Raw genomic sequence first — 22894 nt, forward strand, 5'->3', positions numbered from 1 at the left:
AAGTGTATGAAGTACCATCCTGTTTCATCATCCCAGTCCCCAAGAAACCTGCAATCTCGGCTCTGAAGGACTACAGGCCTGTCGCCCTTTACATCTGTGGTCATGAAGTCCTTTGAACGCCTTGTGCTGGACTACCTCAAGAGCATCACAGGACCCCTGCTGGATCCCCTGCAGTTTTCTCACCGAGCAAACAGGTCTGTGGATGACGTAGTCAACATGGGGCTGTACTTGATCCTAGAACACCTCGACGGTGCGGGGACCTACGTGAGGATCCTGATTCTGGACTTCAACTCTGCGTTCAACACCATCATCCCCGAACTCCTCTCCTCCAAGCGTCTCGCCTGCCAACTGCCAGTGGATTTACAGCTTCCTGACGGGCAGGACACAGCATGTGAGGCTGGGGGAGGCGATCTCCTCTGCACGCACCACTAGCACCGGGGCGCCCCAAGGTTGTGTCCTCTCTCCACTGCTCCTCTCTCTCTCTACACAAACGACTGCCTCTCAACACACCCGGCTGTCAAACTCCTGAAGTTTGCAGACGACACCACAGTCATCGGCCTCATCAAAGACTGGAACGAGTCTGCGTATCGACAGGAAGCGGAGCGGCCGGAGCTGCGGTGCGGCCGACACAACCTGGAGCTGAACACGCTCAAGACTGTAGAGATGATCGTGGACTTCAGGAGGCATCCTTCGCCACAGCTTCCCCTCACGCTGTCCAACTGCCCTGTGTCAACCGTTGCAACCTTCAAGTTCCTGGGAATTACACTCTCTCGGGACCTGAAGTGGGAGTTCAACATCAACTCCGTCCTGTAAAAGGCCCATCAGAGGATGTACTTCCTGCGGCTTCTGAGGAAGCGCGGCCTGCCACGGGAGCTGTTGAAACAGTTCTACACAGCGGTCATCGAATCAGTCCTGTGTTCAGCCATCACAGTCCGGTTTGGTGCCGCCACTAAAAAGGATAAAGTCCGACCGCAACGGACAATCAAAACTGCTGCAAAAATTGTCGGTACCCCCCTACCTACTCTTGAGGACTTGCACGCTGCCAGAACTCCTCTGGGACCCTACACATCCTGATTACCACCTCTTCCAGCTCCTTCCCTCAGGTAGGCACTATCGAGCAATGCAAACTAATACTAGCAGACATTCCAAGAGCTTCTTCCCTCTTGCCATTAACTTCTTAAACAGTAAACTTACAATTCAATTGTAACATGATGCCAACTTTTGTCTTGAGATTGTTGTCACATCTCCGTCGGGCCAATTATACGTTATTCGTGCACTCACTGTCGTAGTCTCGCCAGTCTGCACTATTTGCACATCTGTTGTTGACCACAATACTGGCCACTCACGTGCTTGAGAACTATCTGCGCCATTTGCACAATGGTCACTGTACTCGATTATCACTCTATTAGTCATTTCAAACTGCTCTAAAATGCTGGAGGACAATTGTCCCCCCAAAAAATATTTTTCAGCATTACCACAATACCGGTAAGCTTTCATTGCTCAGCGACTTCCCCGTACTGTGTTTTTATTTCTCCAAAGTATTTTCTGTCAAATGGCTGTCTGTTGTGGTACTCGAGCGTCTCCAACTACCGGAGACAAATTCAACGTGTGTTTTTGACATACTTGGCAAATAAAGATGATTCTGATTTTGAGTCTGACAGTGATCCACTTATGCACAGATTGCTGCGATTATGTATCGTCCTCCTCCGCACAAAAATGTCTCCTTGTGAGACGATGAGTGCGCCACATTTAAGGAGCCGCTTCGATTGGCAGTGACTTCAGCCTGCCCACCCGCAGATCCGCCGGCCTGCGCCCATCCGCGAAATTACCGAATTCTAATCCTCTGGCGCACAGATGTGTACGTTCCCGGAAGTAAGGCCCCGAGTGATATTTCTTTCTTTATGGATTGTTTTTGTAATGTTCTAATTTAGTGAGCTATTCAGTAGTAACTAAAAGTGATTCCTGTTTTCCTGGATTTGTTGTATTTGTATGTTTCTCTTCGAGCTGTCTTTAAATGTGTATAGATGAGTTTTGATTTGATTCGTTGGTCTGTTGGAGACATAGGTCGGTTGTTCTGCCACCAAGCTGCTGCCCATTCCCCGAATGCAGCTATAAAAGGGTCCCGACCGGACTCTGCTGCTTCCATTCCCCAGCGTCCAATATTCCCCTGACCTGCCTTGTGCCTTCGGCCGAGCTCACCGATGTGTCCCAATAATAAAACCTCACCGACTGCATCCTATTGCCTCGCCGCACCTTCTCTCAGGCGCTACGACAACGTAGCCTTCGATTAACTGGAGGATTGACGAGGCAATGTTGGCTGACTTTTGGCGCTCGGCCGAGAAAGGCTTTTGCTTGCTTGCTTGCTCGCTCGCAGTGCCAATATTCAAACTGTGCTTCAAAATACAGTGGCTAAAAAAATGTATGAACTATACTTTTTTTTTAGGAATAAAAACCTCATTTGAACCACGCTATTGTATTTTTATGTTGGTCATTATGGTGGCACTCGGAGAGCCTAGTATTTTTTGAGGTGGTACTTCGACTTTTGAAGACGAGCACAATTCCGTCTACGCTGAAACGATTCACTCATCTCACTGATGCCGATGGCCATGCAGAGGAAGCAGTTACGCGTCGACGGTGACCGTCGCGATGTGTGCATGTGTGTGTGTGTGTGCCTTCTGCAGTTACGCCACCAGATTTGATGGAGCACAGCTCTGCCATGTGGCACCCCTCCCTCAGGAAGTCTTCGTGCTTGTCCTGCTCCCAGGGCGGCCTCTCCGGTGGGTCCGCGCCCAAAGGCTGCAACCAAGAGAGGTGAGAGAGTGAGAGATAATCACGTCAAGGCTCCGAGTAAGCTTTGGCTTTGCTTAAAGCAATTAAGGATTGCTGATACACAGCCACTGGCCGGCCACATTTGTGCTTGAAGAAGACGACGGCAGAAAAACGTGCCACACTGACATGAAAAATGCGTGGGGACAATGAGAATAAACTGAGGAGATAAAATGCCAAATGGAATTACGTCATGTTTTCTATTTGACAGCTTGAGTTCGCTAAAGAGATGACATCATGACAACGACTTGTATAGAAATATAGAATTGTATGTGTTGATGTTGTGTTCTTGTTTCTCGTAAGGACTCCTCTCAAGCTGCTATGTGACAACATGAAGTATCAGATCATCTCCAGGGCGTTTTACGGCTGTATGTGAACGTTTCATTTTCACACTATTCACCTTTTCCTATGGAACACACAGTCATTTGGAAATCATTCTCAATTCAGGAATATCTTTCGTTCCAGAAGTTGTTCTGGTGAATGATGTCTTTGCTGCACATGCTGGCACGAGCCAATTCCCAATGATATAGTATAGTTACATCGAATATATAGTAAAGGATCAATATCCAGTATCCAGTGGTTAATTGTGTCAAAAGTTGAAATGTATTTTCAAAAATGTAACTAATACATTTTGGTTGTGCAGTGTATGATCTGAAGGATGGATGATTGTGGACAAAAGGTGGGTGCATTTCATGATCTCAGGCACATTTGAAAAAGGATTAGCGTCGCTCCACTCCGTGCCCGCTCCGGGGCTCATAAAATGTCTCGAATAGATCAGATTTTGTCATATACCGTATCACTGAATAGCCTATGATAATGCTTGAAAGCATTGATATCTTCATTTGAATCAACAAAAACCTCCGAAGAATGATTGAATATTGTACTTTCTCCTCAACTAGGGTTGGCGTACTGCCGTCACCTGTCCACCGTGCGCACTCACCTCTCGGCTCTCGTCAATCACGCCATTGTGTCGCCCGACGCGCCGTGCGATGCGTACAAAGGCCTCACCGCAGATGTGTGGCGGATGTTCCTCCAGGACTGTACTGTAAGCAATGCCAGGAATTTCCCATGAAGCACTTCTTCATATATATATATATATATATATATACACACAAACGCACGTCCCCTTATAGCCTCTCTCTCTCTCTCGCTCGCTCACTTGCCACTCAGCCATCCGATCCGTGCTCATTCCCTGCTAATGATGTTGCCCACGTCATTAGTCTCTCAGCGGTGTGCACGAAGCGTCGCTAATGGCTTTGTCTGTAGAAATTTCCACATCGGCTCCAGTCAATCTTCCATGCGTGTTCCTGGCTCATGAAAGGAAAATGCTATTCACACAGATCATCTTTTCCTCGAAATTGGGAGTAGCCCAAAAGAAGAGGAAAGAAAGCATTAAGCATCAGTTCAAACAACTAGAGAATCTGGCCACATCTGTCATTTTCTGAATAGTGTGGATGGATAGAAAAAGGAGACAAAATAGTTTTTTTGTTGTTTTTTTTCTTTCAGACTTACAAGGAGCAGGAGCTGCTTCGTTTGGTCTATTTCGGCGGCGTGGACCCTTCTCTGCGTAAGGAAGTATGGCCATTTCTCTTGGGCATTACCAGTTTGGAATGTCTGAAACAGAAAGGCAGGAGGTGAGACAGTCTTCACATTGAAGGTTTTTTTCCTCGCCAGAAATCTTTTCCCCACACCTGGCCTGCATTCCTCACTGCAGGTGGACGAGCGGGTGCGATCGCGCTACCAGCAGACCATGCGCGAACGGCTCGGCTGTGAGGAGATCGTCCGGCAGCGGGAGAAGGAGCAGCACGCCGCGGCCTTAGCCAAGTGCTCCTCGGGGGCGAGCATGGACAGTACAAGTTCAAAGATGGTCCATCACGACTCAACTGTCAGCAACGAGGTGACGCACGAACTTACTGGAACGCTCAACGGGCCAGGAGAGCTATTGTATTAGTTTAAAAGTATTGTGTTGCACTAAAGGCATTTGAATGTGCTTCAACCTACCAAAGAGTCAAATTCCAAATTGTAGGAATTCTGTGGTGGTTCATATAACGAGCGAACAATGCCTTTACACTGCCCCTCTCATGTGACTAAAGAAGGTAGGTACGATCAGAAACGATTTTCGAAATGACTTTCTATTCCCAAACCTCACAAGGTCTCATTTTAGTAAATGTCCGCTGTTGAGGCCTCGAGACCAGGCGAAAGCCGCAGGTGTCTGGTGGTTATGCCAACACGTGCTCGGTCGAAATCAGCGTGCAATAGGGCACACGTAGGTTTTAACGGGTAACGCGTAACTTTAATTCGATCGAGCACACGTAGCCTTGACATAGCATACATAGACAACACCAGCGTCGGGATCTATACCACCCGAGGCTATAAACGTAGACAGACAGAGAGGCGGATCTCACACTGGCGAGGAGATGCCGTGTCAGAAATGACAATAAAAGAAATGACATACATTTCACGCAATGATATCTCGGCCTGATTGTCTTTATCTACCAGTCCCGGTCCTCCCAGAGTTCAGACAGGCAAAGTCTGGCTCGTCTGCAGAGTGACTCCAGCTGCAGCACGCAGGTATCACGCTCGTCACCTTGCACCACCGACGCAATCAAAATCTTCTCGTTGACTTCAATTGACCGTTAAACAAGAATAATCAGTAGGGCCGCGTGGTGTTTTAAACCGCATCCCTCCACTCTCTCCCTGCTAGTTCTTCACATCATCCCATCCCCTCCCCTGGAGTAGAATGCTTCCTTTTGGCTTGTCCTTGCAGGTGTTTGAGTCTGTAGAAGAGGTGGAGCAGATCGAGACCGAATCCAAGAGCGAAGAAGCCAAGCAGCCGCCAAAGACGACCAACGGGGCGCTCCAGAACGGCCCGAGTTCTCCCGACTCCGGGCATCCCTCTTCCCGCAACTTCTCAGTTACTTCTGGCCTGTCGGACGGCTCGCTCAGCACAGAGGACGGCGCTGCGCCCGAGGCTGCTCCGAGAGCTTCGGCCAAACCTCCTCAGGATGTATGTCTGACAGAACAGGACAAACAAGAGAAACCAAATGTGACCAAGACTGGAGCACGAGATGTACTGGAAGAATCCAACAAATCGGAGGATCCTGAAGTAGAGGAGGCTCAGTGTGGAGGTGGTGCCTCAGTAGATATTAAAGGAAGCGAAGTGCCTGACAAAGATTGTATGTCCACGCCAGGAACATGTACAGAATACCAAGACCACGCTGAACACAGACTGAAAAACGAAGACGCAAAGAAAACTGCAGGGGAGTGTCAGACTGAATGGTGCAAAATGGAGGACAAATCCAGCCAAGGTGAGACGTCACAAGAGGTGAGAGGAGAAGCTGGCATCAAAAATCCCAGAACAATTGAAGTTGACAAGAAACTGTCTTTATCAACAGACACTCGGGTGTCGAGGGCAAGAGAAGCCTACTGTGCCTCTCAGAAGGCAGAAGCTCAGGTCCTGGCCGAGTCTGATGAGTCTCCCTCAGCCATAGAGATGGAGGAGATTCCCAAAGCCAATGTTTCCATGGTTCCCTGGAGCAGGAAGGCTCGCCGTGAGCCCTTGTCTTCCTCAGAGGACTCGGCCCCTTACATGGATAGCAGACCTGGGGGGGGGCAGGAAAAGCCCAGTCCAGAAGGAACTGAGTCCATATTGTCTGAGGAACCAGAGATGGAGAGCCTCTACCCTCACTTTGAGTCTCTGGATGGATGTGCAAACACTGCAGAAGCCAGCTCGCAACAATCTGCTGCGGGCACATTCTCCGTACGTACCGTCCTCTCCGAAGAATCCTATAATATTCATCGACTCCACTCCGAGTCTACAAACTACCCAGCGAGTTCATGCAAATGTTTATGATTCTGGTTCTTCCAGCAAGAGCTTTTAGACTTGTACACGTTGAATTTGCACCGCATTGAGAAGGACGTCCAGCGTTGTGACAGGAACTACTGGTACTTCACTCCTGGAAACCTGGAAAAGCTGCGCAACGTCATGTGCAGGTACGACAGTGACAGACCGAATCATTCGTGCTACAAATAGGTAGGACCTGGCTCATTCCAAAAAAAACAATTGTATTGCCTTGGATTATTACGGTAAAACATGGTCGGAATCATGTTGGTTTTCAATGGGGGTAACCACGTTCATCCCATTTTTTTTACCCCGATTTTTATTTATTGTTTTGTCTTTAACAGGTTATGGCTCTCTAGTCAATTAAATATACTAGCAGCAGCTAGTATATATACTTCTGATTTATTCTTACTCTGGATTGGCAGACTGGGGTGGGGGTCCGGAGGGTGTGTTCCAACTACAGGGGGATCACACTCCTCAGCATTCCCGGTAAGGTCTATTGAGGGGTGCTGGAGAGGAGGGTCCGTCGGGAAGTCGAATCTCAGACTCAGGAGGAGCGGTGTGGTTTTCGTCCTGGCCGTGGAACAGCGGACCAGCTCTACACCCTCGGCAGGGTCCTCGAGGGTGCACGGGAGTTCGCCCACCAGTCTACATGTGATTTGTGGACTTGGAGAAGGCGTTCGACCGTGTCCCTCGGGGGGGGGGTCCCTCGGGGGATGCTTCGGGAGTATGGGGTAGTCGGAGTTCGGTCGGCATATCCGGCAGTAAGTCGGACTCGTTTTCCGCCGAGGGTTGGACTCCTCCTGGTGCACATTAGACAAGCGTTCTCGCCGTCCATTTTAAAAACTCGCTTTAAAACACATGACTGTTTTTAGTGGGGGTTTTTTTAAAATTGTTTCAACATTGTTATTGTTTCTAAATTGTGTTATGTTTGATTGGCTAATGTTTGATTTGTATTTCTGTACAGCACTTTGTTTTAGCTGCTACTTTATAAGTCAAATGGAGTTTACGTGCTGGTGCCAGGTTTACACACACTGCGCCAAAAAAAAAAATCTTTCAAAAACAAGACGAGCAGCAAACGACGTCGAAAATACAAAGTCACGGCTCGTCAAATCAAAGTCAAGTCTTTTAGGAGTCTGAGCCAAGCGAGTCTCAAGTCCTAAAATTGGCTGCTCTGACTGGAATGAAGTCATGTGCGTGGAGTCCTCCACTTCTCTTGATTTAGTCCAACGATCTTCAGTGAGGACTTCCGGGTGAAGTGCGGGATGTGAGCAGTCAGTGCGGTGGCTGAAAGCTGTGGAGTGATGTCTTGCTAACTTCCTCGGTGGTGTATTTGCAGCTACATCTGGAGGCACCTTGACATCGGATACGTTCAGGGCATGTGTGACCTCTTGGCTCCGCTTCTCGTCATTCTGGATGATGGTGAGTCACCGCGCTCCATCGTCTCTTCTCATTCCTCGTCCGCTTTAATGCTTCCGCCATCTTTTGCATCTCTCCCTCTCGCCCCGTCTCAGAGGCCATGGCCTTTAGCTGCTTCACAGAGCTCATGAAGAGGATGAATCAAAACTTTCCGCACGGAGGAGCAATGGATACTCACTTTGCCAACATGCGCTCTCTCATCCAAGTAAGGCAGCATAAGCCGCATTTGTATTACGAGCCAGTCCAAATTGTACAAGTTGCAAATGGGATTCATCAATTCAACCCCACGTTTAGCTAAATGTGTTCCACCGACAACTATTCTCATGATTTCTCCTTGTGAAACTCCCTTGATCCCTGCTTTGCATACTGCAGATCCTGGATTCCGAGCTATTTGAGCTGATGCACCAAAACGGAGACTACACGCACTTCTACTTCTGCTACCGCTGGTTCCTCTTAGACTTCAAGCGAGGTAAACACGACACAGTTTGTAGCAATTAGAGGCGTGTCAGATGTCCATAAGCCATGTTTGGTCTTGTTAGCCTGATGTGCTTGTCACTGGAGAAATCTGTTGCTGAGGAAATGCAACTTGCAGTGGAAAAATCAATATCGATTCAAATAACCTTGACTTGAGAATACTTATTTGGCTTGCGTATATGGAAATGCGTGCTTTTGTTGGCAGAGCTGGTCTACGACGATGTCTTTGCAGTCTGGGAAACCATCTGGGCGGCCAAGTTTGCCTCGTCCAGTCACTTTGTCCTCTTCATCGCCTTGGCGCTGGTGGAGATCTACAGGGACATCATCCTGGAAAACAACATGGACTTCACTGAAATTATCAAGTTTTTCAATGGTAAAACAAAAGGCTTCGCCACTGCTTACTCGACTGTCGCCGTCATCGATATCGGGGAGCACGTTCCATGAGCAAAATATACGCGCACGCGGGGTCCTGATCTCAAGGCAGTCGATGATGCTTTTCACTGACCCAGACCAAAATCAAGTCAGCAGGACCCGAAAAAGCAGCCCAAGCGAAGCATCATTTGCTGGTCAATAAACAGCAAGTAGTTGACTTCCAGGCTTTTTCATCCAAGTATTCAAAATAGCGGTTGTGTTTACAATTCTGACAATTGCACAAGTGCTTTGAACCCCTCCAATTGGAAGTGCGCTGCGTGAAATGGCCTCAATTCCTAAAGGGTTCCTAAAGCGAAACCTCTTGAAGCTCAAAGTCTGCACTTCAATCACATCTTGATAGATTTTGAAAAAGTCTCCTTCTATCACACACTTTCCACCGAATGTTGCAATTCTTGAAAGCATCTCCGTGCCTTAGTACATTCAAATTAGAATCATTTAAGGCTCTGGGTCTAGGTCTGGTGACCCCAATGGCTTTCGGAAGTTGCATTGGACGTGAATGCACCGGTCCAATACGGAATTAGTAATGAACATGGTCTTGTCTTTCAGAGATGGCCGAGCATCACAACATCCAGCAGATTTTGACATTGGCAAGAAATCTGGTGTACAAGGTGCAGATGCTGATCGAGAACAAGTGACAGCGCCGTTTGTCTTCTATTTCCTTCCAATCAAATGTAATCATCTGTAGCAGCAACGCACATGCACATACATTCTAGTGTATTACAAATATGCCTTTACCATCATTGGTTGCAGCCTTGATTGAGCCTCACTGACTGTATGCTCCTCGATGTCATTTGTGTCGTCAACAGGTCTATGCTAATATTCTGCTTTATTGAGTAATTGTCAGTATCTGCAAATACATACTATGTGTTTTATGTCAAACCCTTCAGTGTCCAACGTTAATCAGAACAGACTTAATCACGTTGTAAGTTAAGGTTAGTTGCACATTTCACAACAAAATCGATCAGAGATGAATTCAAACTATTTTGAATGAAGAAATACCGTGTTGCTTAAACTTGTTTAATAGCCAATGTTTCCATAATGAAAATAGGATGAAAATAAACTAGTTTTACAGACATGATTCAAACCTATTTAGAGCTGAGTACCACAGAAGTGATTTTATATTGACAGTATTTCCAATGTCTGAGCTGCCTTCCTGCCTTGTTATGTGCATTGTGCTAATCGTGAGATCATTATTTGTTGAATCATCATAGTCTTATATTTAATAACTCACATTTCAGAGTCCTCCATTGTCTTTTCTTGCTGGGTTTTTTCTCTCCCCATGAACAGCTTTATTTTGTACATTGTACCACTTTGATTTTTGGATTGTTTGTCAGTTTTGTTTTCGTGCAGAAATTCTATCATTTATATTATAAAGGCGAAGAACAGAGAACGCAGTGATGTTTTTAGTTTTTATGTGACCAATTGCGGTGCAAATGAAAAGTACATGTCCCTGCTTGTGAATGATTTTTAACGTTGTTTGCCAAATATATACTGGAAACGTAGCTGTGTTAATGTTTTGGCATATTTAAGCATTGATGATGACAAATACTATACAGTATGTGCTTTTAACCATTCAATTAATGATTTCCCAAAATGTCCCAAATGCTTCCTATTTATTGCCTCTTTATGAATGTGGTCAAATGGATTGCATTGATGTTGCCAGCAAGCCTACTTGAATTTATTGTCACATTTATTTGCCATCATGATTTTCTTTTTATTTATTATTCTTATTTAATCATGTTTTCACTCAGATGTTGCTATTTTGGTAAAACTTGTATTTTTATTTTGTGCCAAGTTCTAACCTGTATTGTAAGACAAATTATATTCTGAGAGCTCATATATAATATATATTAAATGGTATATGTTATTGTAACATCAGCGGAGTCATCTTTTCTTATTCACACTAATACACGAAACACTGCCAAATAAAGATATGTTTTGTCTGCAAACATTTGCATTTCAAGGATATACCATAATATGACTGAGCATTTTATGACGATAAAATAAATGACCAATTTATACAGAATTGGTTGCAGGCGTTCGTGTTTCCTAAAAAAGGGGCTGCGATGACGCAACTGTCATGTTCCACTCTTGATGCATACACGCTATCTATCACACGTCATTACAAATCTTGATGTTAAAAATCCAAATGAAAAGCAACCGATCTGCATTTTGTCAAAAAGTCACCGCCCGAACAGGGACTTGAACCCTGGACCCTCAGATTAAAAGTCTGATGCTCTACCGACTGAGCTATCCGGGCTCTGAACAATAGCAGCTCCAGTGTCAACAAATGGTGTACTACAATGATTTTTCTGTTCAATGTTCTTTTATCTTGTGACTATTTGAAAACAGACGCGTACTTGTGGGAGGTGAATGAATGAAACAAAAAATAAGGTTTTGGGACGGCCAACTGTTTTTGCCAAATGACGGAAAAGGCAACGAATTGTTTCGTTAGTTTTATAACTGGTAGCACCGGTTTTCAGTGACACGTGGGTCCCGGTTGACAAGCAGCATGATTTAAACCATCATCATGATGTCCTGTTGCCTCATATAATCCTCTACCAAAACTACTACATTGGCTCAGATAAGTCAGATCAATTTCTCAAAGAACATTTTTTTTATTTTGTACGAAGCATGATTCAATATATCACCACCTAAATATTAGAAAGAATACATGTATATAGGCCTTAAATAATTGCGCAAAAGAAAATCTAAAAGTCCTGTATTGATAACAGCATGTCGTTGTTATTTCTTGTTGGCTAATGCAGCTTTACGGGTGGCGAACTATCTCGCTTTGGTGTCAGCTTTGTCCTTTTTGCGCATGCGCATTACTGCTTAGGCAGTATGGTTTAGTGATGGGCACGGCAGTTCTTTTAAGAGTACTGATCGGTTTAACATCTTTGGCTAGCCTAGCTTGAAGAAACGTCTTTTGACCCCTTTTTTTTTTACCCACGAAATCTGGCACATTTTAAAAGCACGACTTTTTTTTGGTTGCAATTTTTTGTAGCTAACAATGCTAAACATGTCCGGGTTCTGTGTCGCTGTCGGGCGAACGTGGCGCAAAGTGTCACAGACAGTCACTTCGGCTAAATGTTGTTTGTCAAAAAATGGCTACTCGCGGTCAAGTTTCGACCGTGGAAGGAGATGTTGTCGCTGCTGTCCGGTTGCTAACGGGACGCGTGAGTCCAGTTCTCAACCACACAACTCGAAGGTAAATCGACGGGATCAACGTGAAGTCAGATAACAGCTAATGAATGATGTGTTCTTTGTGTTTCCTGCTCGGGTTTGAAGGTGCCCGCAGCTGCAACCTGGGAGCCCATAACAGAGGACCAGCTGCCACCGGTATGACCTCGTTACTTTGTAAATGCTCAGCTAATTGTCAAGGCAACTTTATTTATATGCCACCATTCATGTGGCTAAACATATAAAAAGCTAATAAGAAAAAAAAAAAAAAAACATCACAAAACAAAAGCAAGATGATGATGAAAAAGCAGCAGTGAACAATGAGATTCTCAAGACAGATTGAGAAGTACTAACTGGTGAGTAACTTCTGGTTTATTTTCTTTTAATCGGAGCATGAATGTCAAACCGACAATAATATAAAATGGGAATGAGCAAATTCATATTGCCCAGCAATATTTTTGGGCCGCCTCGAGAAACAGTCATAAATTGATTTTGCACTAGAGCAAAAAGATGGACATTTGACAGTTTGTTATGACCTTAAAACACAGCCAATGTTGGCATGTGTACAGTTAAAACAAGATTTTCTCCAGTTTGTCGTGGAGTTCTTGCAGGTTGAAATGTTGAGATTTTTAGGCAACCCAAGACGACAGCGTGTTACGTAGTTTTTTTTCTCTCTCTCTCTTCTACGTATTCTGTAAGGTAAACATAATAGATTGTGATTTATGCTGCATCTCTCGTTACGGAAATGAGCCACTTTGATAATTTAACATTAACAAAAAAAACTTAACACTGTCACTTTTGGCCTTCAGGTGCCTGCACAAGCATACGCATGGAAGTGTCACTGTTGTTGTCTTCCAGCCGACGCGTGTAGCAGCCGACCTGGTGGACAAACTTGAGCGCCTGGCCTTGGTGGACTTCCGCACCAAAGAGGGCGTGGCCTGTTTGGAGAAGGCCATCAGATTTGCAGATCAGCTTCATGTTGTTGACACCACAGGAGTGGAGCCGATGGATTCGGTTCTGGAGGACAGGTGAATGTTGCTCACGTGGGTTCAAATGTCATTAGAGGGCTCGCAACTCCAGTTTTTCAACACACAAAGCTTTTTTTGCACATCCAGGGTTTTATATTTGAGGGATGACACGGTGATGGAAGGCAACCATGCAGAAGAACTTCTGGAGCTCTCCAAAAACACAGTGGAGGAATATTATGTGGCACCACCTGGTAAAATACATTTGGGACAACAACAAAAACCATTTCTTTTGCTCTGTCTAAACAAAATGCTGCTCCATTTCTAATGTACTTGTTTTGCCACAGGAAATATTCCATTACCAAAGCGGGAAGAGCGGGCTGCCATGTTGAAACACTCTGAATTCTGACATTTTTCATATGGAGGACTAATTTCATCATTTGCTTTGATTGTTTCTCAGCACATCTACCGGGTGATTGAAAGGTAACTCCCTATTTTGAAGTACTTGTAGTTTATTATTTATTATCAGGCATTAGCCAGCGGTTTCTCAAGCCGCTTGGGAACCGCATTAACTGATTTCACAAAGGAACTCTTGTGGGATGGAAGACACAACTTCTCGTATTCGCCCTTCAAGTTCTTCCAAAGTCGTTGGTTTGGTAGAATAGACTCGATCCTTTAATCATGGAACATGCACAAAAAAATGGAGAAAAATATTACAACATATGAAGAAATTCTAAGTACAGTGTTCCCTCGCCACGTCGCGCTTCACGTTTTGCGGCCCCAGTGCTTTGCGGGGTTTTCCTAAACATTCATCCCAAAAAGTAAAAATGCAAAAATACAGCCATATCGGCAGCCATATTGTGGAAAGACGCGTTGTTTCATGTTGACGCACAAACAAAGATGAGTTGACTCGAGGCTTTGTACATGCCACGGGCACTCGTACAAGGCGCGTCATTGACCAATGAGAGCACGAGTGGATTTCTCCCGTGTGCCGATTGGCTGCGCGTCATCTTCCCTTGTCTCGCCAGTCTCGTCCACGCTGTTGACTGTTTCGCATACTGGATACATACTTAGTGTTGTGTTCACGATAACTTTTGTTCCCCATTAACCGCGAAAAACGAGGGCTAATGTATTTTAAAATGGGGAGTTACTTTTCAATCACCCTGTATATTTAGAGTTGCTCACAGCTAATATGACAAACTGCTTGTCATGCGTTGTTATTTTTCAATTTGATGCAAAACATTTAATAAGTTCTTTGTCACTTGTTGATACACAAGTGCAAATAGTGGTTACATTAAATGTCATGTATCCATTCTGGTAATGTTCTTTTTGGGGGGAAATTATGTTTTAAAATGTCTACAAATTGTTATATTTGATCATTTCCAACTTTTAGAAATGTTTCCATATTAAATATGTCGACACCCTGTGATGTTTGATCGTAGCAATTAGCTAAAATCACCTTTTGTAGCGGTATAATACAGTCATTATTTTTGTACTTAACCTTTTATCTCATTAAATAATTAGACAAACTATTTGACGTGCATTTATATTAACTGGTTCATTCATTGTAATTAAATCAAGAGAATATTTGTTTAAAATCCAATTATTTGACATTGACATTTTGAACCTTTTTTTTTTTTCTCTCTCTCCATTGAAAACTCAATGTGTCCCTTGCACTCAAAACCAAAAGTTTTCGCACCCAGGAACAAGGGAGTCTTTTGCTTTCGTTGTTATGTGCAGTCGTGAAACTTGGGAGAATAGAAACTGAAAGCCATTCATCGTTGGGAGGGGAAATGAACTGTTATCAGCGTGGGCGTCTGCAAATGTGCTTGCTGCAGTTTGGCAGAACACTGCAAGAAAACTAGTTGAGAAACAGCTGAGTTATCCCGCTCTCTCCAAAACCCTTTTTGTCTCCAAAGGTCATCATCGCAACCTTGAGCCAAATGACACAATTATTGTGGAGATGCTTTTTGAAGACGTATGTATGAAACTCGCAGGCCAGCTGATGATGGAGATAACCATCACTATGTTGACTGGAAGATCCCAAACCCTGACGGTGTGTCCTGAGGACACGGTGAAGGCGCTGAAAAACCTAATTGAGACCAAGACGGGGATAGCCGCTCATACCCGGAAGCTGGTGTTGGCAGGCAGCCGCAGGACCCCTCCGGACGACGACGACTCCTGCGGCCCGCGGGTGTGCCTGCTGGCGGAGGAGTCAAGAGACCGTCCAGGTGTTCTTAAGAAACGAAAAGGGGCAACCGAGTACCTACGAGATCGACACGGGCGAGCAGAGGGGGGGACTCGTTCATCAAGGCCGTGAAATGGCCAGCGGGAAACTGGAGGACTACGACGTCGGAGCTTCGAGCACCATCGACACGACCTTTCGCCTGAGAGGAAGCTGACGAAGAGCCACCCGCACCTTTTTTCTTTCAATATGTGCCGGTGTGTGTATTCTTCAAAGTCAAATGACACTATTATTCTCTTCAATTTATTTTTGACGAAGACATTATGATCCGCAGTAGTCCTACATCTCACCCTTTCATTCCCATTTGGCAGATCTCTGTTGCGTTTTAAACTTGTGCAAAACCAGTCAAGTATCCAAAATTCAATCACAGTGTTAAAAGTCATTGTGTAAGTGTGAATTATTTGTCCGCATCAGTCCACTGCTGGACAGCTGGCAGTAGAACTCAACGTTTGCTGGCACTCGCAATCATATCGACGTACTCCAGATGATTTTCCTCGCTTGAAATCTTGGGACGTTTCATTTTCTCACCGTTGCAAGGTAAGCGTACCAAAATAAGGCGATCGTGTTGGCGAATAGCACTCGGAACTGGAAAACACATCAAAGATTTGGCACAAAGCGGAGAGGGTGTGACCGTTGGCAAAATGCGTACCTCAACAGGCACAAAGTTGATGTTTACGAACTGGAAAGGTGTCCAAACTTTCCAGTTCATCTTCAAAGCAGTCCAGTAGCTTCCTCTCATCTTCTTGATAAAGTCATCCGACCCTTTGGCCTGAAAAACAGATTCAAAAGACTATCCGTATCTGTTCAATTAAATGTTGCACTGGTTGTTGCTATACCAACTTATTCTACCCAAAACTAATAAACAATAACCTCATTTTAGAGACCGTAACTACTCATTAAAAGGCCTTTGTGAACTTTCAAGTTTAGAATTTCTGGATTTGATCACCTGCCTCACCGTAGGACCACGCGAGCCAAGGTTAGCGTTACTCGATTAATAAATCAAAATACAAGCGCAATCGGAATCTTCTTGAATTTGAAACTTAAGTGTAAGGAGACCATTCCTCATATTTACACATTAAAGTCAATGAATAAGACCACTGATGGTACTGATGAATCATAACCGTATGGAATGGATCCACATTTACCATAGAGGTTTTATCAATTGGTCCGCATCATCACAGCTCCTCACCTCCAGGATGTTCATAACCAAGTAGAAAATCATCAGGAAGCCAGGAGCAAAAACGAGGCGATCCAAAAGCAGACGTTTGACGACGCAGTACGGATCTGTAGTTGGCGTCCACATCTCCATCAGCTGGTAAAAGAAATGACTGAGTGGTCCAGTCACCAACAGACTGGAACCACCAAATGGCTTTTAATTGTCACGGTTGATCTATACCACTTGTCCTCATTAGAGATAAAGACTAACAACCATTCACTACAGAGAAAAGCCACAAAAAAATCCAAGGAAAACCTGCAAACTCAGCACAGGAGGCCAAGCGAGGTTTGGTTTGCTTTTTCCAATGGAGTTGTACAGCATGTAGGTTCAACTGATTTCTTTGGATCTCATTTTGTTTTTATGTCACGAAAGGTGGTACTTGGAAAGAGGTCTGTAGACTTTTTATATCAACTGTAAGTAAGTAAGTAAGAATAAGAGAGTGTGCAAAAAGTCTCACCCATAAATGGCATAGCGTGCAGCTCCAGCTGTGTCAATCCCTTTGACAGAAGCATCACTTGGGGACTTTTTTCTTGCCTCCAAAATCTGAGAAAGAAGATTTCCCAAGGCTGAGAGGACGCCACTGAAAGTATCAAGGACAAACACAAGCTGAGAACACGCTGCGTTGTAAATGACGTCGTCAAAGCGGAAATGCAGAGGGAATTGATGAAAGTCTCTCTATGCGCAAAAGCTGATTGGCTGCGTGTCAAGACAGCCTGTGGTCAGTGCAAGCAGACATACAACACGAAATACAAGTTCAACTTGACAGGACACTGACAAGTGGCTGCAGAGCACCAGCAAAGCAAACATGTCAAAGTCCACGACCACGAACCTTGTTACAGATTTAGTCAGAATTGGATATTTCTTCAGAAGAAATAGATACTGCGAAAGTAAGCGATATTGAATCGACGCATCCCGAAGCGGCACACTTTGCACGGGCATTGTCCCGTCTTGTGTCACGCGAATTTTAAGTTCATTAAACAATAGACATGGCCCGAACTTCGCTGGGGTGGAACTTCTGCAAACGCTTCCGGTCGACGTCGTGCGTCACCAGTGGCGTCCTTACGTCATCATATGCGACCAGAAGAGTTCACCCACGGCGCGCTGCTTTTCGTTTTTCATGTAGAAATGATTTAGAACAATTTGTAATTACGACTTGCCCCCCGGACCTGTATTACATAAAGCAATACTTGATCGACCGGTTGGGAAACAAATAAAAACAAATTACTACATACAACTCGTAGCTGTGGGAGCCCTGGTTTGTTACAAGCTAGTCCCATTTTGGGGTAATGGGAGACTGACACCCGAAATATTAATCCGTAATTTTATTTTGGCCGCCATCATTACTCAAAACCTGCTTCACAAAGAGACAATGTTAGAAATTGAAGCAAGATATTCAGTACTTTTATTGGCCATCTTGAGGGCCTCACGAGCAAGCGTGTGACCGCATATCCGAGTGGGTTTCGTGCGAGACAATCACTTGTAGCGATAAATCTGGATTTTAAGTTGGACTGCGATGTTGTCTTTGAAATTGTAGGCTCTTCTGCCTCATTCGGCCTTTTCCGTTTCCATAGAAGCTCTCAAGAAAAACCTGTAGATTCAGTAGTACAAAGTTCATCCTTACACGACCTTCATGTGCACCTCAAATGTTTGAACATCATTGGCTGTTCGTTTGCCCTAAACATATGCCTCAGTGACAAACACGTGCTTGTCATGAGTCTTTATTACTAAAAAAAATCATAATAATATCTTCAACTTTTTAGTGTAACGATTGAGCAAATCGCAGGTGAACAAATGTGAGCGGTAGTAACATCTTTGTATATAAAAAAAAAAAGGCCACATTGTACAAACATGCAACACTAAAACTCCAAGTAGAACAGAAATGTACCAAAAAAAGAAAGGCGATAAAAGAACTTCCCACAAACGTTGAGAGACTTCCTAGTGTAAAGATGTTATCGAAAGATAACTTTGAAAATGTAGACATGCTTATAGAGGAGTCTGTGTGTGTAGTTACTCAACGTGGTGCGCAAAAAAGCAGACAAGTGCAACAGTTTAAAGTGCCTTCCAGTCAACAGGTGACTTCCGGGTTTTCTTCAGAAGCTCGTTGGCCCTTGAGAAATGTTTCCACGGTGAGCCGACGGGGGAGACGGATGCACCGCCGGCAGGACGTGGTGTCGTTTCTAGCAATCCCAGGAATATCATTATCATTTCTTTTCCCGAGCGGTGGAGCATTCACAGCAGCAGTGTGCGCTCACCCTGTTAACGGTGGCCCCCTTCTTCTGAGCGTACGCCCCCCACAGAACGAACGCCAGGCCCTCCGCATTGTCGCTGAGCCACTGCGCAACGGCGTCGGTGAACGTTTCCCAGCCCTTGTCTTTGTGCGAGTTGGCACCGTCAACACGGCATTGAGCAACAACACACCTGTGGGTGGTAGCTAACACGTCAGTTATGTCGTGAGACCCGTTCAGCCCAACTACAATTCGACAAGCAAACCTTGTTTGGCCCAGCCGCTTAGATCTCCACGCCTAGGGTGCCGGAAGCCTTCATTGTCAGTCGCCAGCTCTTTGTACATGTTCTCCAAACTGGAAATGGATGGAAAACTCGTATGTCATCGTGGTGCCAGGCTTAATACACGCGCGCACACACGAAAAACAACGAACAAAAAGGTTCACAGAATACTTTCAAATTTAGATGACCTGGGAGGGGGAGGCACAGGACTTTTGACGCTGAAACACAATCCGTGGGCTCGGTTTGGACCATGATACGGGTCCTGACCGAGGATCACCACTTTAACCCGGAGGCAGAGAAAAGAGGAAAGTTTACAGTGGCATCATGATGAGATATGAACAAAACAAAACAAAAACCTGTTTGCAATGGGTAACTTTGTGGCAGATGTGAATGTCGTCATTATTATTATCATGACCATGTGTGATTAGCAGAAGAGGTACTGGGCAGGTGGCACATGGCGGACTTCGCACATCTGCGTCCAGGTGAAGACATGGTCGGCGGGCGGGTACACAGTGTGATGTTTCCGCTCTTCGTTGACAAACTGCATCAACTGGGGGGTGAAAGGGCTTTGCGTCGTTAAACTGTGAGAGTGATTCATTAACTACTTATATATAATATATATATATATATATATAATATTATATATATAATATATATATATATATATACATACATATACATACATACACGCTCACCGAGTCCTTAGCATCCTGCTCGTTGAAGTCTTTGCAAGACCTCTTTTTGGGAAGCGGTGAGAAAAATGAATGAATAGTCTTCTGCCCGAACGTGAATTATTAAAAGCAGCAATGTGGAAAGCGCGTGAAGACTCCGAACAGCTTTCACGATCTCGCGCCAACACTGACGTCACGAAACAATATGATAATGAGCTGCGAGGCGTTCAAGAGCTACTGGGGTTTTCGCAACACTTAGGTTGGAAAACGTTACGTTGTCTTGTGGCTGTTTGTGTTGTTGGGAGCTCTTTTTTTTTTTTTTTTTTTTTTTAGCCGTCTTGAACTTGTTTTCATCGCGGGCCACTTCATATGGTTGTCCTCGGGAGGACGGTTATAACGGCAAAACCACATCACTTTTCGGTACGTTACACACAGTATGGGAACAAAATGTAAAAGTATGGGAGCAACATGTAAAAAAAAAAACCTAACTGAAAACAAGCTGTTAATCTTTTATGTGAACGGGAACAAGACTGAATGACATCTAAAATGAAACACGAACAGCCTCAATATTTGATTTTCAGCTAAGCACAACACCAGTACTTCGTCTTCTTTTTAGGAAATGAGCAATGCAGAAAAGTGCCAAAGTATTAGTTTCAACAGTATTATGATGCCATAAAACTAATGATATTTTTAAAATGACTTTGGCCTTATCCAAAGAGCCCGGGAGCCCGCTTGCATTTGTAGCTATTAAAACAACAACAACAACAACAACATGGCCATGATGTCTGATAGTTAGAAGCTGAGCTGCACTGTGTTTGCGTAGCCAAACCAAGAACAAACTTGTTTTTTTAATGTCACATCTTGTTTGTGTCTACAGATGTCAATCTTTTTCAAATGTTCAATGGAGAAGTTTGTGCATGAATGCCCATGCACTGACGACGCCGAAATAAGTCCATCGAAGAAGCTGAAACGGGGGGAAGGTAAAGGGGACGAACAGTTGGTGGATGCTGAGGACGAGGAATTTTCTGATCCTGTTCCCTGGCAAAAAATAGAGTCAGAAAGTCTTGACTGTGACTATGCTTTGCTCTTCACCCAGGAGGAAGCTGACCACCTTTTCCAAAAGCTGGAGGAGGAGGTGATCTACTCAACAGGTGACAGTCCTTTTTATTATTTTAAAGGTCTGACAGGAGGTCGACGAGTGGTGGAGTGACACGAGCTTTATATTCCAGGGGAAGAAGCAAAGGCGCAGGTGTATGACATACCCAGGAAACAGGCAACATATGGAGGGAGATACAGGATTAACATACACTGATTCTGGAGTGACACGTTTAGCCTGCCCATGGACACCCACTGTTAAATATATTCTAGAAGTTATCATTTATTTGCTTAGCTTGCATTAGTATTATGGACGATTTTAGATGTCTCGCCTTCGAAAAGATGACTCAGCATCATCCGATGGAAGGGCGCCTGGACCAAGGACGTGATCGGATGTGGTCGGGTCGGGACAAGTGTTGGTCCAATATTTTGTGTCGTGTCTTATTGCTTAGAATACTATGTCTGGGAAAAACCCTCTTATTATCAAATATTATGTGTCGTGTCTTATTGTTTAGAATACTATGTCTGGGGAAAACCCTCTTATTATCCAATATTTTGTGTTGTGTCTTATTGCTTAGAACATTATGATTTGTAAATCCCTCCTATTTCAAATAAATGCAGGAGCGAGGGGGGGGGGGGGACTGTGATCTGAACAATCTCCCATACGCCCTCCTCATGAGAAAAAGAAACCAGCGTCTTCATTCCTTTTGTGTCTATTTTTTATAATGTTGGGTAAGAGAAATCCAACACCCACCCTGCAATCTATTCGGGATTCTGTCACCAAAATAACAGGACACGCGTTCAATTTTGTCCTGATCAACAGGTAGGAAATATAGCACGAACGCGATGGATTTGATAAGATTCTGACTGCGATCTTGTCTAGGTACAAAGATGGCCAGGATCACATGGGCGAGCATCGCGATGACGAGAGGGAGCTAGACCCTCTGTCCCCCATAGCCTCGGTGTCGCCGGGCGCCGCGCGAGATTTCATTTTCCGCCACAGGGACGCCCGAGGGCAAACGGAGCGGTCGGCGCGTGGAGCCCGTCAAGCTGGTGCTGGCCCACGGAAGCCTGCTCCTCATGAACTCGCCCACCAACTCTTTCTGGTGTCACAGCCTTCCCGTTCGAAAGAAAGTCCCCCTGGCTCGCATTAACCTCCCATTCGGACGCATCGTGTCCACCAGCAAAAAAGAAGCACCATCACATTTCAAGAATCGGTTGAGACGCAACATTCTGACAGCGGGCAGCACTTTTGACTTCAAAATAGCTTGATGGGGCGGCACGGCGGATGACTGGTTAGCACTTCTGCCTCACAGTTCTGAGGACCGGGGTTCAAATCCCGGCCCCGCCTGTGTGGACTTTGCGTGTTCTGCGTGGCTTTCTTCCCACATTACTTGAAGACACTAAATTGCCCGTAGGTGTGAATGTGAGTGCGAATGGTTGTTTGTTTCTACGTGCCCTGTGATTGGCTGGCGACCAGTTCAGGGTGTACCCCGCCTTTCGGGATAGGCTCCGGCACGCCCGCGACCCTAGTGAGGAGAAGAGGAACGGAAGATGAATGAATGAATGAGTCTTGAGATTTCGTTGGGACACTGCACAGGTTCAAAGGTCGCTGTTGCAGCCAAGCGGCCCCAGAACATACACGAGCCTCCTCCGTGTTTCATTGTCGGTCGGGTTCAAGTCTCATTGAGTGACACCAATCTCTTCTTTGCAACAAAAGAATTTGTCATTTTTGTTTGTAATTCTGATGAAACCACAAATATAAAGTAAGCCCTGATTTCCAGTTGTTCCTTTCAGATTCAAAAGATTTGTAACCATTGTGGTTCATTTCTTAAATGGAAGCGGACCGACAATTTTGTCCACATATGCACATTCAATCTCGGTCATTATCCGGAGTCTTATTGCTTGGAGCCACGTATCTGCAAATAAAACTATAACATGAAATGTTTTCACCTTTTAGAGATTGCACACAAACATTTCACATGAACACTGTACAATAGTGCAAATTGGAAACATAAACAA

The 22894-nt window shown here is 44.8% G+C and overlaps 4 protein-coding genes, 1 long non-coding RNA gene, 1 other non-coding gene and 1 pseudogene across 10 annotated transcripts in view; 5 read left to right on the forward strand and 2 right to left on the reverse strand.

The window, feature by feature from the left end:
* The window catches only part of sgsm1a (small G protein signaling modulator 1a), a 32707-nt gene extending 21842 nt beyond the window's left edge, over window positions 1-10865 (forward strand). The window contains 14 exon segments of the mRNA XM_061768254.1: window positions 2682-2811; window positions 3130-3194; window positions 3726-3871; window positions 4333-4411; window positions 4414-4460; window positions 4541-4723; window positions 5326-5397; window positions 5594-6586; window positions 6695-6819; window positions 8007-8089; window positions 8182-8291; window positions 8459-8555; window positions 8766-8933; window positions 9539-10865. Of these exon segments, the coding sequence (XP_061624238.1) occupies window positions 2682-2811; window positions 3130-3194; window positions 3726-3871; window positions 4333-4411; window positions 4414-4460; window positions 4541-4723; window positions 5326-5397; window positions 5594-6586; window positions 6695-6819; window positions 8007-8089; window positions 8182-8291; window positions 8459-8555; window positions 8766-8933; window positions 9539-9627 (2387 nt within the window). The 3' untranslated portion in view covers window positions 9628-10865.
* A 314-nt stretch (window positions 10866-11179) lies between these two features.
* Window positions 11180-11252, reverse strand: trnak-uuu (transfer RNA lysine (anticodon UUU)). Its single transcript has one exon. It is a non-coding gene; the product is annotated as a tRNA-Lys (tRNA).
* A 429-nt stretch (window positions 11253-11681) lies between these two features.
* gatc (glutamyl-tRNA amidotransferase subunit C) lies at window positions 11682-15262 on the forward strand. 4 transcript variants are annotated; one of them, XR_009787820.1, is made up of 6 exons: window positions 11687-12203; window positions 12284-12334; window positions 13034-13203; window positions 13291-13394; window positions 13488-13623; window positions 14831-15052. XR_009787820.1 is itself a non-coding variant. In XM_061768258.1 (5 exons), the coding sequence occupies exons 1-5, from the start codon at window positions 12006-12008 to the stop codon at window positions 13547-13549; spliced, it is 585 nt and encodes a 194-aa protein (XP_061624242.1). In that variant the 5' UTR covers window positions 11690-12005; the 3' UTR covers window positions 13550-14672. The 4 variants fall into 4 exon arrangements, 2 of the variants coding, with proteins under 2 accessions (XP_061624241.1, XP_061624242.1); XR_009787819.1 differs by lacking the exon at window positions 14831-15052 and adding an exon at window positions 15060-15262 and having other exon boundaries at window positions 11688-12203; XM_061768258.1 differs by lacking the exon at window positions 14831-15052 and having other exon boundaries at window positions 11690-12203; window positions 13488-14672.
* Window positions 15104-15767, forward strand: isg15 (ISG15 ubiquitin like modifier). Its single transcript, XM_061768259.1, is given in 2 exon segments — window positions 15104-15361; window positions 15363-15767. Coding segments are annotated over 2 exon segments (438 nt in total). The 3' UTR covers window positions 15543-15767.
* Window positions 15615-19577, reverse strand: pxmp2 (peroxisomal membrane protein 2). Of its 2 annotated transcripts, XM_061768255.1 has the most exons (8): window positions 19547-19577; window positions 19295-19385; window positions 19092-19180; window positions 18854-19019; window positions 17059-17181; window positions 16575-16737; window positions 16035-16154; window positions 15615-15970 (listed from the first exon to the last, which is right to left on the reverse strand). In XM_061768255.1, the coding sequence occupies exons 1-8, from the start codon at window positions 19560-19562 to the stop codon at window positions 15902-15904; spliced, it is 837 nt and encodes a 278-aa protein (XP_061624239.1). In that variant the 5' UTR covers window positions 19563-19577; the 3' UTR covers window positions 15615-15901. The 2 variants fall into 2 exon arrangements, with proteins under 2 accessions (XP_061624239.1, XP_061624240.1); XM_061768256.1 differs by lacking the exons at window positions 18854-19019; window positions 19092-19180; window positions 19295-19385; window positions 19547-19577 and adding an exon at window positions 17431-18618.
* Window positions 19578-19987: 410 nt separating this feature from the next.
* LOC133475429 (uncharacterized) lies at window positions 19988-21723 on the forward strand. The gene is made up of 4 exons (XR_009787821.1): window positions 19988-20197; window positions 20655-20757; window positions 20874-20928; window positions 21007-21723. It is a non-coding gene; the product is annotated as an uncharacterized LOC133475429 (long non-coding RNA).
* Window positions 21724-21759: 36 nt separating this feature from the next.
* Window positions 21760-22144, forward strand: LOC133474945 (DNA oxidative demethylase ALKBH2-like; annotated as a pseudogene).
* Window positions 22145-22894: the final 750 nt, after the last annotated feature.

This window comes from Phyllopteryx taeniolatus, chromosome 3 (assembly GCF_024500385.1).
Source record: "Phyllopteryx taeniolatus isolate TA_2022b chromosome 3, UOR_Ptae_1.2, whole genome shotgun sequence".
In the NCBI taxonomy this organism is placed as follows: Eukaryota; Metazoa; Chordata; class Actinopteri; order Syngnathiformes; family Syngnathidae; genus Phyllopteryx; species Phyllopteryx taeniolatus.

Excerpts from the sequence above, each read along its gene's own strand:
- gatc (XM_061768257.1), top strand. The coding sequence starts at position 12,006 with ATGCTAAACATGTCCGGGTTCTGTGTCGCTGTCGGGCGAACGTGGCGC. Across the intron at positions 12,204-12,283 it reads CTCAACCACACAACTCGAAG|GTGCCCGCAGCTGCAACCTG; the intron begins GTAAATCGACGG and ends TCGGGTTTGAAG. Across the intron at positions 13,204-13,290 it reads GATTCGGTTCTGGAGGACAG|GGTTTTATATTTGAGGGATG; the intron begins GTGAATGTTGCT and ends TTGCACATCCAG.
- pxmp2 (XM_061768255.1), bottom strand. Across the intron at positions 19,020-19,091 it reads AAGCGGCTGGGCCAAACAAG|GTGTGTTGTTGCTCAATGCC; the intron begins GTTTGCTTGTCG and ends TACCACCCACAG. Across the intron at positions 16,738-17,058 it reads GCACGCTATGCCATTTATGG|TCTGTTGGTGACTGGACCAC; the intron begins GTGAGACTTTTT and ends TGGTGGTTCCAG.